At 39.9% G+C, this 15,099-nt stretch overlaps 1 protein-coding gene across 1 annotated transcript; it reads right to left on the reverse strand.

Moving 5' to 3' along the window:
• Positions 1-3,285: 3,285 nt before the first annotated feature.
• pmt (phosphoethanolamine methyltransferase) lies at positions 3,286-12,946 on the reverse strand (the record flags this gene model as incomplete). Its single annotated transcript, XM_080773225.1, has 11 exons — positions 12,780-12,946; positions 11,987-12,142; positions 10,988-11,124; positions 10,678-10,829; positions 8,483-8,671; positions 7,721-7,810; positions 7,378-7,467; positions 6,954-7,076; positions 6,031-6,162; positions 3,587-3,703; positions 3,286-3,396 (listed from the first exon to the last, which is right to left on the reverse strand). The coding sequence occupies exons 1-11, from the start codon at positions 12,938-12,940 to the stop codon at positions 3,286-3,288; spliced, it is 1,458 nt and encodes a 485-aa protein (XP_080629351.1). The 5' UTR covers positions 12,941-12,946.
• Positions 12,947-15,099: the final 2,153 nt, after the last annotated feature.

Consider the following 15,099-nt stretch of genomic DNA (forward strand, 5'->3'; position numbering starts at 1 on the left):
CATGGTATATTTTGGACATAGTTGAAATAATTAATAGAATTAAGCTGTGACTAATCTGATAAAAAAATCTAATCGTTTGACAGTAAAGTAAAAAGTACATTATTTTCCTCTGACGGGTAGATAAACAAACTGTGGCCCGGCTCAACAGGCCTCATGGCCCCCAAAAGGCTTATACTGAAAACTGAGGAAATAACTTAAATATTCAACAAACGTTCTTCTTAGTGAAAATTTCAGTGAGACACACTGAAATGTTACCAATTCAGTGAGAAACATGACATTGTCATTTTCTAATGTAATGTACTTATGTACGGACAAATACAGTATGTGTTTAGTTTCTGAATGGATAAAATTGGTATCCCAATCTGAAAATGAAGCGATTTTTCTTCACCCGATACCTAGAGAGACCCCTGATACCCCGATACTGGTGTCCCCAGAGGGTGGGCCTACAGCTCTTGACCCCTATTGTAACATTCGAGGGGTTTGAACACACCACTTTCGGTGTTAACACCTTACAATGGCCAGTCCCAGCTTTTAGAGTTAATACATATACTGTAGTTTCAGTTTCTCCCATTAAGGGGGCACATTAATGGACGAGCCGTCTAGCCCGTCAGTGTGAGAGCTTAGAGTGCTTTAAGCCTGATTTAGACTTTGTCATACGATGGTGTCAAGAGTCACGACACCTTGAAGAATATAGCTCATATAAGCTCCCAACATAATAATAATAATACATTTCATAACCTGATGAAATGCAGCTCAAAGTGCTGCATTTCATGTCCATGCACAAAGCATTATGAGCTTGTAGAGCATAAGTTATGCATTAATATGGTTTGATTAAATTCATTTAACTATAGTTATTATTGGTATTATTGTACTAGTTGACTCACAATTGTCTGCACTGCAGGTCAGTGTGAGGAGGCCTTTTATAAAATCTAAATTCATGTCATAATCTGCCTATGATGTCCTCTGAGATGTCATGGAGTAGGCCTAGAAGTATAAAAAAAAGTAATTAAGTAAGTAAGTAAGTAAAATGTCAATATTGTCAATATTGTAGGCTACTCAAGTACAGTACTTGAGTAAATGTACATTACTTTTCACCACTGTTGTGTATGCTAATTAATAGCCAAAAGATTAGACTGGGATATAGACGACTAGGATCAATAATATTTGCAGTTAGCAGATCTGGATAGTAGCTCTGGTCCATAGCCGAAGCTAATTCTGCCCTGGTCTGCATGAAATGCAGACCAGCCTCTCTTCTGTAGCGGGAATATAAAGAACGTTTTACCTATACTCACCACTACAAAGACGGGTTGTGTAATTAGAAAGCCTACTTTCCTTAGTGGATGCACTCTGAGCCCCCACCACACGTATAATTATGTACATTTTGGCCAGAAAGGGATTGTTTTCACCCGACGGAAAAATCTTGTCTATGGGGATTTCTCTTGGCAATATCTGTAAACGGCGCAGAGTGGACTAACTATATTTTTCTTCCGGTGGAAAAACAATCCCTTTCTGGCCAAAAAGTGTATTTTATGCGTGTGGTGGGGAGCTGAGAGTGCGTCCACTAATAAAAGTAGGCTTTCTAATAACACAAGCCGCCTTTGTATTGGTGAGTAGTGAAAACGTTATTTTTATTTTCGTCTATATTAAAGATGAGACTGGTCTGCATTTCATGAGCGCAGGAAGAGAACAGTAACATACAGTAGCTCGCTCTAATGCAAAGGCATTAGATCTATGGACCAGAGCTAAGTTGAGAGCCTACTTTTCTTAGTGGGAACACACACCACGCACGCACGCACGCACACACACACACACACACACACACACACACACACACACACACACACACACACACACACACACACACACACACACACACAAATTGCACAACTGGGTGTGGCATGCATTCCCAACATGCATTGTTCCCGAGTAAGTGAGAATTGGGCACCATTCTAGTATGTCAGTGTTCACCGTTTACACAGATGCTATCTAACATTGGGTTATTTTGCTGAACACGTTGGCGTCTGTCATTTTCTTTTAAAATACAAAATTACTGACAAAAATCCTTTTAATCAGGGATGGTATGGACAACTTTAATTAAACAGGACCTTTCTTCACTTCAGATAGCAGTAGCAGCAATACACTGAAATGTCAGTTTTCACTATCTGATTTGAGATACAGTGGGCAAAAGAATTATGGACACAGCAAGTGTAATTGTCAAGATAGAAAGGTCATCTTCATTTTAAATTGAAGCATATGAAGTTTTCAATATAGAAGTTGGACCATAAATGAATGGGTGATATAAAAAAAATGGCAGAATCTAATTGTAGTATACCGTAAGCCGGCATACATACTGTACCGGTAATTTAGCCATAAACATGTCCTAAAAAGTGGGGTTGGGCCTGCTTGTTGTTGTATCAACTTATGATGGCCATAGTTAACAAACTATGAAATAATAGTGCAGGTACAGTAGCGGAAAACCCCCTGAGGGCTGGACCTGACTCCCAGCCTATTCAACTTGTGGTAGGCTATGTTTGCGTGTATTTGATACTGTACTGAATTCACGTACTAGTAGTGTATGACTATGATGTAATTATACACTGGAAACAAAAAAATGTAAACCTGTGTCATTTACATTTTATTGTTAAATGACATCAAACCACAGCATGCTGGGAATGGAACTATGTAACTTTTAACCACATAAACCCCAGCTTAGCTACCCTGGGGACGAACATTCGGTAGCGCATCTACAAGCTTATTACATGTCGGGTTGCGACCTATTGTGAGCTTGTAGATCAGCCATTTTCAATTCTCCAAGAGATTCAATTTTTAAGTAACTTAATACATTTCAGTTTGGTTGAACTTAAAACACAAAAAAGCATCGTTCTGACATTATTTTGGAATCACTGTACATACCAATGATACAAGGAAAATAAACCTTGAGAAAGACTGGCCCAATGAAGTTATTACACCCAAATTACAGGTGTAAAAAATAACGTATATTCAAGTGTATTTTTAAATTATATTTAGCCATAATCTGATTAATTAGTCGACTAGCAGTCAGTCCATCAGAGGACAAGGCACTAAAGCCTAATTTATATACTTCGTCGAACGTTAGAGAGCGACAATGTTGTGTGAAGTATAAATTAGGCTTAAATATGTTTAGTTCCACAGTGGTATTACATCTCTTGTCTATACTCTTTCACTCTCTCCTCCCTCCTGTCTCCTCTCATTCAGTCCACAGTGGTATTCCATCTCTTGTCTCTCTCCTTCCTCCAGTCTCCTCATTCAGTCTCGTGTTGCATAGAAGAGACCCCATCTTTGGTCTCCAGTGTTGACACGTTGCAATTTCTCACTCCATCCGTTCACTATGGCGAGGTAGTCCTCTTCAGAAAAGTCCTAGACAGGAGAGGGTGGTTGTTGGATATTTCTTCATTCTTAATTGTATTTTAGCACTTCAGCTCCTCTATACATTAGCTGAAGCAATTGTGCGAAAAACATGTGCTCAATATGTCTCTCAATGCAAACGTGTCTGTGTATGTGCAAGGGTCCATGCATGCATATGTGCACGGAATATTGACTACCGTACCTTAATGAAATCATCCTTCATTGCCTCAGCTTTCTGTAGCTCTGCCTTGATCACCTGGATGAACTGGGCAGTTCGGTCATCTGCACGCACACTGCTGAAACCAGCCTGCTCAATGAACTACAGTACATACAGAACAGAGGGAAGAGGAGACATTCAAATAACCCATTCTGACCTGAGATCAGATTCTAAAAATGTCTTCTACATCCTGACAGTTTTCTGAAAAAGCTATGTTTCTATGTCAGTCGTTCGATTTTTCAAAAATAGCAGACCTACAAGCTCGTAGCGTGGGCTTGTAGATGTGTTATTTTTAAATAGCTAAAGCATAACGTAATGCTAACATCAAAAGGGGTTCCTGCAAACACAGGTAGACAGTGAGAAGGAGAAAAGTAAACATATACAGTATTTTCAAATTATGTGTAACACACGTAGTGATGGAAATACCGTTCCAACCTCGCATTGCGATTGGCTGTGTGAGGCATTCTAATGAGTGGCGATATCCCCCATTAACAGCACTCTGAATGCATCCACATTATTTACCATAGTAACGTAGCAATGGCTGCTGTATGTTTCAAAATTGAAACATCAGTTTTTGATAACTGAAGTGTTTGTTGAAGACGAACGTTCTACTGAGAGGTGGAACGAACCGTCATTCATCTCGGATCCCACAACCCATTTGCGCCTGCTCCAATCAGATCGGCGTAGCTCATGTCTGTGATCCTTAATAAAAGGACACCTCATCCTTCCTTGTCTCACTTGTGCTCTCGTTTCAGGTCACACACCACCTCCCCGACACCGCCCAGCAGCAGGCCCCACCAGGTTGGCCCTATCTACAGGGGGCGGGCTCCAGAAGAGCCCCCTGCCTTCCATCAGGCAGGATCTGATCTAAGCGGATCTGATCCGATTCTCCTCCTGCGATGAGGCCCTGCGCCAAAGTGTTCTATCATATCAAACATAATTGTACTCATCTATTAAACATAATCGTATTCATAAATACTACTTCATTCATGTCTGTATTTATCAACAAATTAGCAATTCATATACACATGTCCCTTTCATATCATTGCATTAATCTGTGTAGTGCACTGTGTAGTGTACTCTCGAGTCGAAATAAATTATGGGGTATCTCAGAAATCTCAGAAAAAAGCCAAAGGCTATTAAAATGGGATCAAATTTGTTGGGGCTGGAGGTACTGTAAGTCCCTGTGTCATATTAGCATCATGGCTGGGGGGGTGTACTTGTACTACCATGTGTGCCTTGGAGTGGCCTACAGCAGTGGGTTTTAAAACGTTTTTTACTCAAGGCACAGCAAAGGGCAATGTCTCGTGGCACCGCCATGTCTTACCTGTTAGTTTTCCCCTGGGCATTAAACACAGTGTTTGTGTGTGACATCAGTGCATTCTTCACAGGTAAATCACTTGCAAATATAACAGGTCTAATACGTTTCGTTCCCTTTAAAGCAGTGGTAACCAACCCTTTCAAGCCCTTGCATACTTTTTATTCCAGTGTGTAATAAGTCGAGATCTACCACTACAATATGTTCCAAAAAATCACCACGAGAAAGACATTATCATATAATCTTGCAATTTCTGACAGGCAGGTATGTATGTAGTCTAAATAGGAATGAACACGGATAGTGTCAATCAATATATCAATATAAAATATGTAGGGGGAAATGTATACAAATTCCAGATATCTTGTCTTCAATGCAAAGAGTTTTTCAGTTCAATGACTATTCACATTTAGATATTCTGTTTTTATTTACAAAAAAGCATAGACAACATAATGCACATACGTATCTGTCAAAATGATACTTGCTTTTGGACGTTGTCTGTGACGGTTTGGAACACCTTTTTAAGATTTTTGAATTAATTATGAATTCCAAAATTATGAACTCCCCAGAACAATGGATTAGTATACTGCAGGGGTTCTGCAGGGGTTACCGCACGCAAACACACACACACACACACACACACACACACACACACACACACACACACACACACACACACACACACCCACTGATAGGGAATAATTATATTCTCTGTCTGTTCATATACAATCCCCCTTATTTTTCATACAGCTTGCGCAGCTGTGTACACTCCTCTGCTTTCCACTCCCCTGCTTTCCCCAAGGTCTCGCTATATCTTGTCATAACACTGCTATATCTTGCCAGTCATCAAATGGGCCAGCCAACATAACTCCTCATGTTTCCCCGATCTCTCCTTAAGAGAGGTCGTGATCTCATCACTCGTGCACGTTTTAATTACTTTATAATAAATTGAACATCGTCAGACCAGACTTCTCTCTTCTTGACTTTATTTCACACTGTGCTGAAAAGTTCCCCTGACACCACAAGCTATTGGTTGTATTGGTAAATGGTTTAAACTGATATGTTGATTACTGGGATATTACATGACAGGCTACATAATTGACAAAACCTTTACCTTGCCATATTGTGGTGGTGTATAAAGGATGTAGCCTCTCTGCTGGACATAAGTCTGGAACGCAGTTGTCCAGGGCTTCTCCCCACAACAGTAGTCACTAATCAGCAGCCGTCCTCCTGGCTTCAGCCATGACTTTTGACACAAAATGTAAACACTCATAACTTGTAATCATTACTACTTGACATATAGCAGTGGCACTGTCGGGACATAAAAAGTGTGGGGACAATTTACAAAAGTATTTTGTTTGGGGGGGGCAAAGAACGATGAATTGTTGTATATTAGATTGTCTGACACCTTGATGAGACTGAGAAAGCAACTGCAGATACTGCACGTAGACTAGACTACAGCCATCAATACTGCGGGGACATTCTGACCCTTCTGACCCCCCCTCCCTTGCTTGGCCATTCCTTCTTCAGCGCTCCTAGACATGTTTCGCACATGCGCACTGCCGTTCACTGTCAGCACTATTAACACTTCTTTTGCCGTGGAATAAAAGGCAGATGAGGCAGATTTTACTCTGAAAAGCCATTACCCCCCAAAACCGGGAAGCATAATCTTGGGTTACTACCTCTCGCTGTCACATCTAAAGTCTCTCTAGAAGCCTTTATATTCCAAACGAGATGATTGCTGAAGTCAGAAATGAGTACAGAACATCAGCGTTTTGGTCAAAACCATGGAGAGCACCGTAGATTTAGAGTAAAGGTTTTGAACGGCAGTGCGCCTGCGCGAAACTGGTCTAGGATCGCTTTATTACAGCAATCTCGTTTGATATAATTAAAAAATACCTGTATACACGTCCAAGGCCCCCCACGGATTGATTAGAAAAGATACACACTGGGAAATGTGTCAGATTTTCCAGGCTACTCTTAACATCCTATTAAGCAATAATTTATTTGAATAAAAAGACACAAGTTGTTACTCACGTAGAATCGCTTGAAGAGGGCCAGTTTATCGTCTATGTGTAGGATGGTGTCTCTGCTGTAAATGACATCAAAGGTCCCCTCAGGGAATGACCTCTTTGTGGCATCTGCAACCTCAAAATGGACCTGTGCCCGAAGAGGGTTGTTAAATGAATAAATGAACCCTTTTCTACCTTTTATAGTAAGTTATTATTACTTTTTTTGAGACATTCAGTTCTAGGCCAGCGGGAACAGAAGCTGGGATGTATTATATGCATTTACCTTGCATTGTAACTCAAAACCAAGATTTACATTAGATATGAGAACCAAAATAAATGATGTCCCACATCTATCTTTGCTCGTGATTCAACTTAAACACAGGAACCTTCCATGAAGTTCCACTCGACCAATGAGCCAGAACAAGGCACCAATGACCAATCAGACTCACCAGTGGCATCTTTTCAGCTTCTGCCCTCTCTATGGCAATGTCCACCATGTTTTCCGACAGGTCCAAACCTAGCACTTCAACTCCAAATGTCTGGAAAATAATCATCATCAAAACCATAGTCATCATTCCAGTCCTTATGATCATTAAGTAATTTTATATTTCTGGGCCGCACTGCGATCTTGTACATCTGCTAATTTTGAAGTGTGAGAAGAAGGCATTTGTAGAATGCTTAATGTGTAATGGGTGAACAACAACATTCAGAGTTGCATCATCTTCATTATCACTGCAACTGTCATCAAAGCAATCCTTTGTTAATTCAGTTTTCTGGTGATTCTTACTCTACCTTTGCCATGTAGAAATCTCCTCCTCCAATACCACAGCCAATGTCCAGGACCTTCTGGCCAGGTTTCAAGTTCAGGAGGTCCACAAACTCCTATGATCAAAAACAACAAAAAGCTATTATTAAACAAGTCTGTAATTAACAAGAACATTAGAATGCAATAACCTAGAAGCCAATTCACTGTTTCTTTGATTAGTATATACTACTACTACTACTACTACTACTCGTCTGATGTGAAGGAATGTGTGGCCATTGTCTTTTCTGAGGTGATAATGAATGGCCATAGTTTCCAAGCAATGTGGGCTGTGATTTTCCAGGTACATTACCATTATAGATTCTATTCATTGAGATGCCAGACAGTGTACTGTAGGCTAACACAATATGGACTGTGATATTCCAAGTGTGGTGTTATTCTATTTCTAGATTCTATTTATCTAAATCTAGCAAAAAAAAGCTGATCCACAAGCTTAGCTGGTATATCTGATTTGATTATTTTATTCAAGTTGATAATTTTTTGTAAACGACTAATCAATTACTTTTGCACTGTTATACATGAATCTGGGCTAAAGGAGAGACGTGCATTTTATGATTATGCACAAGTAAATGTTATGCTTAAAATGACAAGCAATGATATACGTATGACCATTGCGCTACCGTATTATCCTACCAACAAGTCTACTTCACGGGGAAAGGTAAGACCAGGAAAATCATTTTCATCTTCCTTTTCTTTTCTTTCTCTCAGAAACGGAATTCCTCCATGCCAACCTTAGTGGTGCTGAGCCCTCCAGTGCTGACGTATCCGGATCCGAAAATCTTCTCATAGCGTAGGATCCCGCGGCGCGTGTACTGTTGGTTGTCCAGGAACTGTTGGAATGTGGTGAAGCCGCCTTGTGTGGCCAAGGAGCGGGGAACCTTCTGTAGCAGCCAGCAGATCTGATTCTGGTTGTTCTTCATCTGCAGGAAGAGGACAGAATTGGAAAGGGTGAGATGGGAGAGGATGGTGCGAGTGCCAGGGAAAGAAATGGAGAGCAGAGTTGTGTACTGTCACTGCGCCACACTGACATACGTGCATTTTCAAAACAGGTGATAACTTATTCTGTATCACACGGACTGCCATCGGGTGGCGTGCTCGTTGACATGTGGCTGCTCAGCATGGCCACTCGGTTTTGATATGGATATTATGTATGAATTATGAAAAGGCGTTCCTATAGAAGCCATGGTCGTTCCCTTAGCTTAGGGAAGAGGGGTGTTCCCTAAGCGTCTCCACACTGTACTAAAGTACAATGTGTACAGACAATTGGCAAAGACACTGAAGCTGCTTATGACAAATGTACACCAGATGGCGCTTCTTACACATGAGCGAACAGACGTTACAGTCTGACTAACAGAAATGTAAGTTACAAATGCACATTCCTAATGAAACATTTGCTAGATTTTTGGACGAATCTTCAAGTGTTGTTGCTGGGATATTGCCAAGTACATTTGCCCATACCTGAAATTCATCTTCTGCATTTATACCCATCCTAACCATTAGGAGCAGTGGGCACTATTAGTGTGGCACTATTAGTGTCTTACTCTCTAGGACATTTCATCACCAGCGTTGGGTAACTTACTTTACTTTTAAGACTAACTAATTAAGTTACAAGATTTCTGCCATTAACATTTGTTACATGATTACCTAACTTGTTAGATTACTTTTAGATTATGTTTGTGTTACAGACAAAAATGTGCAAGTTTGCAAGTGTGCAAGTATTGTCCAGAGGGAGAATAGGCTGCTCAATGAGCCTACTGTTCAATGGTTGACTCTATCATTTTTGCATAGCCTCGTCTACGGCCCATAATCTTTAACTCTGAACAGCTGCAGTGCTTTATGATGACAATTGGTAAACATACTTCCACAAACCATGATGTAAAGGCTGACCTTTTCTGAATCTCTGCCATGTCGCCAGCTGAATGTGCATTGTGCAATTACGCTAGCCTAAGATTTAGACTCTCGTAGATGTATTTTTCGATTCTGAAGTCTGAGAGTCCTATAATCGCTCTTAACATGTACAGTGGTGAGCACTTGAGAATGGCAGTGATACCACTTGAGGACCTCCCTTTTAGTGGTACCACGATTCACACTTAATTTAAAGATGTCAATGGGTGTATTGTAGCAAATCAGCCACAGTGTGGCACATGTGAGTCCATGATTATTTTTACTATTATTATTTCAACAACAAGTGGTTTTTACTTGTATTTCTATGTTTTATAAACAGAAAATAAAGCAGAATCCTGAGGATGAATTCAAAGAAATTGTTTTTTTAAACAAAACTGTGTTTATCACATTTATGAGCATTAGACAAATGAAAACTTGTATTATTTGTGGTATCTAACTCACGTCTCCTAATGAGTAGATACAATAATTAAATCAAGTCATTTTGAGGCAGAGACAAGCTTGTAAAATGTAAAGTAATGTGATGTTCTTATGCATAAATATATTAAAATATAAGTTTCCTTAACCCCTAAAATATATATACTAGGGCTGTCAATCAATTAAAAATATTTAATCGTGATTAATCGCATGATTGTTCATTGTTAATCACAAAAGAATGATAAGAATCACATATTTTTAATCCATTCTAAATATATATACCTTAATTCAGTGGTTTTCAACCCTTTTTACATTATGCAAAATCTAAGGTGCTTATGTGGCTGCCCCACTTCTCAGCTTGGTCTACGTTCTGCTTTTGAAAGCCGTAAGTGCTTTGTTTTAATGTTAAGAGCGATTATAGGTCCGAGAGCAGATGTCAGAATCTACGAGAGTCTAAATCTTAGGCTACAATTACGCACTGGCACCCACACCTGCAACATCTGTGCGACCTCAGTCAGCAGCACTGCACTAAAGTGACTAGTGTGTTCCTGAATTTACAGTGGTTGATTTGAAACGCTTTTTGAAAAAAACATATCAACAGTCATACCTTAACGTATGTCTGAATTTTCTTTGTCAGCACAATGTCGAAACCAAACTTCTCTGACGCTTCTGAGTCCTCCCAGTTGGCTGATGTCATAAGGTGACTGTATTCTGCCTGGGTGCGGTAGTGGGTTGGGTTGAAGGCCCTTTTACAATCGCCTAGGTAGAGACAGAAATTGTTATATCTACATATGTCAAAATGTATGTAATTTATAGCAATAACAGCACAAACATATTGGGTAACAGTTCTGGCTACAATATTGGGTACAGCTAGCCTGGCTCCAGCCCTGAGTAATAAGAATTTAGATTTGCAGTACCAGACTGGTGGTTACAGGACTCCCTGAAGAAGAGAAAACCGCCAGGCCTCAGCCACCCAAGCATCCTCTCTGTCAAGGACTTCAGCTCTTCGTCACACAAATACATCAGCAGCCAGTTGGAGAAGATCACGTCAAATCTGAGGAAAACATTTAGCGGTATGTGAAACGTGAGGTTGGCTTTGCATGTGATCGCAAAGTCTGTACCTTGATTGTGACATGGTATTGGAAGCTTGAGTGTAACAATGCTAACAGACTTGTTTATGGAAAGTGAAGAAGCAAAAAAGGAATGTTACGAAGATCACATGTCTGTTAAAGAAAAACACTCACGTCCATCCATATATCTTAACCCTAACCCTGTACTGTATGTACTTAGTAATGACTTAATATACTGTGAAAAAGCATAATGTCCTCAATACAGTATATAGATTGTAGAAGTACTGACTTTGAGCTGTATTGATTAAAGGCTTGTTGCAAACATCATTATATAAATTGATATTTTGGACACAGACAAAGGTGTGAGTGAATAGTGCAAGATTTGAGACACATCATGGATTGAAATATTTTGGAAATGTCCAGTATAAACAAGACAGGGTCTAATAATGGCATGGCTTCCCTGTGGAGATTATAAACTCACAAAATGTAAACAAATATATATATTTAGGGATTGACTTCCTAGTGACAGCATGCACAAGAGAGTTGGTCTTGATTGTGTTTTGCGAGATTTCAGGGGACCAGATTTAGATTCCTAAATGTGAAAGAGTTTAAATACTTAAGCACTATTATATTTATCGACAATTCGAAAATAGCAGATCTACAAGCTTGTAGGTCTGTTGAAAAATCTCTTATGGTGGTTCCTGGGACAAACTATTTTTAAACGGGGGTCTGCAGCCAAATGTACATCAATTTGGGGGTCCTTGACTTAATTCTAGATGATGGCTTTTACAAACTGTAAAAAAGATGCAATTTAAAAACAAAAGAAAAACAAACAAACAGTCAAACCTGTTTTGGGGGAAGTCCAGTTTTGTGACGTCAGCTTGCATAATGACTGTGTTACTATGGTGACCATTCACCTCTTTGTTCTTTTCCACGAAGCTTTCCATAAAGTCCACTGCGGTCACATGATCAGCTGTGGTCAGGAGGTGGCTAGTGTAGCGACTGCAGAGACACATGGGGCAACGTTTAATGTGTGTTTGTGTAATGCACTGATATGACATGCGCACTCACACACACACACACACACACACACACACACACACACACACACACACACACACACACACACACACACACACACACACACACACACACACACACACACACACACACACACACACACACACACACACACACACACACACACACACACACACACACATGCAAACCAGCATGACAAACTTAAACATTATGCAAACCTGCCATCACATGTCACATTGGTTAGGAGGTTCACTGTGGGCATTGTAGAACTACAACACTGTCCGTACACACACACACACACACACACACACACACACACACACACACACACACACACACACACACACGCACTACCCAATACAAACCTACTTGAACCATATGTCACAATCGCCGGGAGGTTCACCGACGTGAGTGCAAATAATTATTATATAACCACAATTAACTCATTCCCTCCATAAACATGCGCACACACGCACGCACGCGAGCGCACACACGCACGCACGCACACACACACACACACACACACACACACACACACACACACACACACACACACACACACACACACACACACATGCACACACACTTGCACACTAACCCAATACCAGCCCCCAACTCCAGGACCCTCTGTCCGGATAGGCTGGGCAGCAAAGCGAGGATTTCTGGCAGCTCCTCCTTGGTCAGCTCTCTGGCGTGAGAATCCAACATCATCTCCTCCACAGTGGCCTGTTTGGAGTGGTCCTTCCAGAATTCAGTCATGGTGTTACGGACTGCTGTGGGAAATACAGAGTCTTTCATTTGTGCTCCTCAAGTAATTTGTTCCAATATATAGGGAGGGAGGGACCCTATAGTTGACGATCCAGAACGGGAGGAACCAGAGCAACCAGTTTTATGTCAGAGCTGGTATGTGGGAAAAGTCTGCAATAACATTAAAATACGAGTACAATACAAGTCCGTTTGGTTCCATTTCTACACTGACCTGTAAGGGTCCATTTAGAACCAAGCCAGGCAGAGGGTCCCTGGACATCACTTTGAGAATCACTACAATAATATGTATGCAATGCTACTATGTATGATTGAATTTGTGTTTATAAAATATTTTAATGAAGGCCAAAATGATATAGATGTTGTCAAATATGGAATCGTTAAAGGGAATGTTAAAGGCTTTAAGAGGGAATCGTTCCAGAATTGTTAGAATCCTAAAGGATCCCGATTCCCAACCCTAACCTTGGCCGCAAATGTAGATAACACAGATTGCACAGACATTTAGTAAATTCAACCTAAACAGAGGAACCTGCTGTTAACCTCCCACCGCCATATGCTTTGTCTCACAAGGCCAGTTGATGTGGAAGGTTCTTTTCTTTTCAAAATATTTTTATTGTAATTTCAATAATATCAGAGATCATAGGGCAGACATAATGAAAATACTATTATTGCGCAAAACATGCCCCTTCAAGACAAAAGAAAAAACATTTTATCCCCTTCAAGTCCCAATTTAGTAAAGCCAATTCCCCAGACTCTATGAGTACTCCATCTCTGCTAACCCCCACAATCAGTTATTGGGAGATGTGGAAGGTTAAGAACCTGCAACAAGCAAATTAATTGAAATTGACAATTTTGTGAGTGATGTTATCTCCATGAAGCAGGTTTTGAATTTTAAATGTGGTGTTGAGCCATATTGCAATTCAATGCTACATGCAGCTGAACATAATCCCCAACAAAAACTGGAACACAGATTAGCAATTTGTCAAATCTGATTACGGTACTCTCAGACAACAGAAAGAAACTATAGAAACTCCACAGCCACTGGATTGGGTGAAATTTCAATAATATCCATTGTTCTAGTACATTTATCTTAAACCAAGCATTTGTTGTTTCTATTTTGTCTACTGTCTAGACTTGCAGTCAATATTTGCAGACAAGTAATGTGTGACTGACAAGTCGTATTGATAACCATGCACTGAAGCCATATTCACGTTGTTTCCTAATGCATTGTGAGCTTGTAGATCTGCTACATTCAAACATTTCAGAAATACGTTTGAAAGATTTTGACTATGGAAAATGTAAATTATGTCACCATGGTTAAATTGGTTAATGACTTACGGAAACTAACTATTCCGCCATCTCAAATGTGTCATTCTCAAGTCAGTGAGGCAAAAATAAAAAAATCATTCAAGCTCTCTACAGATAATCAAACCTTCAATGTGTGAATGTGTAACCACTTCAAACCCAGGTCTCCTGCTTTGGAAACCAAACATCTACCACTCCAGCAAAGGAGAACCCAGCCAAGAGAGATATTAGAATTCTGGGTACTGTACTCTGCACACACACACACACACACACACACACACACACACACACACACACACACACACACACACACACACACACACACACGTAGTAGTAAGACAGATTGATAGTAATAACTGCGTTCTACAACATACAGTAGGGCTGGGTGATATATGGACAGAATCAAATATGATTATATATTTGACCAAATACCACAATAATTATCGACATTGTGGCGATAATATCAATTATATTTTCAAACATTTTCATAAATAGTGAAAATAGTTAATCTGCAAGTTCACAACGTGCCAGGTGTCACAACGCATTGTGAACTTGTAGATCAGCTATTTCCACATCGTTGACAATTTCAGAAAGCAATGGAAAAGATGCCATATCACAATATTACGATTAAGGAATCAGGAATTCTGATTCAGCTCCATGAATACTGAAAGATTTATGTCATAAACTTGCTCAAATAACATAATATTTTAAACAAAAAAAAGACAATATCTTGTCTCATATCACAATATAGATATCATATTGATATATTTCCCAGCCCTACCATGCAGTTAAAAACAACAATAACTTCCACAGGTTTACTGCCCTTTATGCATCCTGTTATGTAGATA

This window comes from Protomyctophum bolini (genome assembly GCF_963924005.1).
Source record: "Protomyctophum bolini genome assembly, chromosome: 10".
NCBI lineage: Eukaryota > Metazoa > Chordata > Actinopteri > Myctophiformes > Myctophidae > Protomyctophum > Protomyctophum bolini.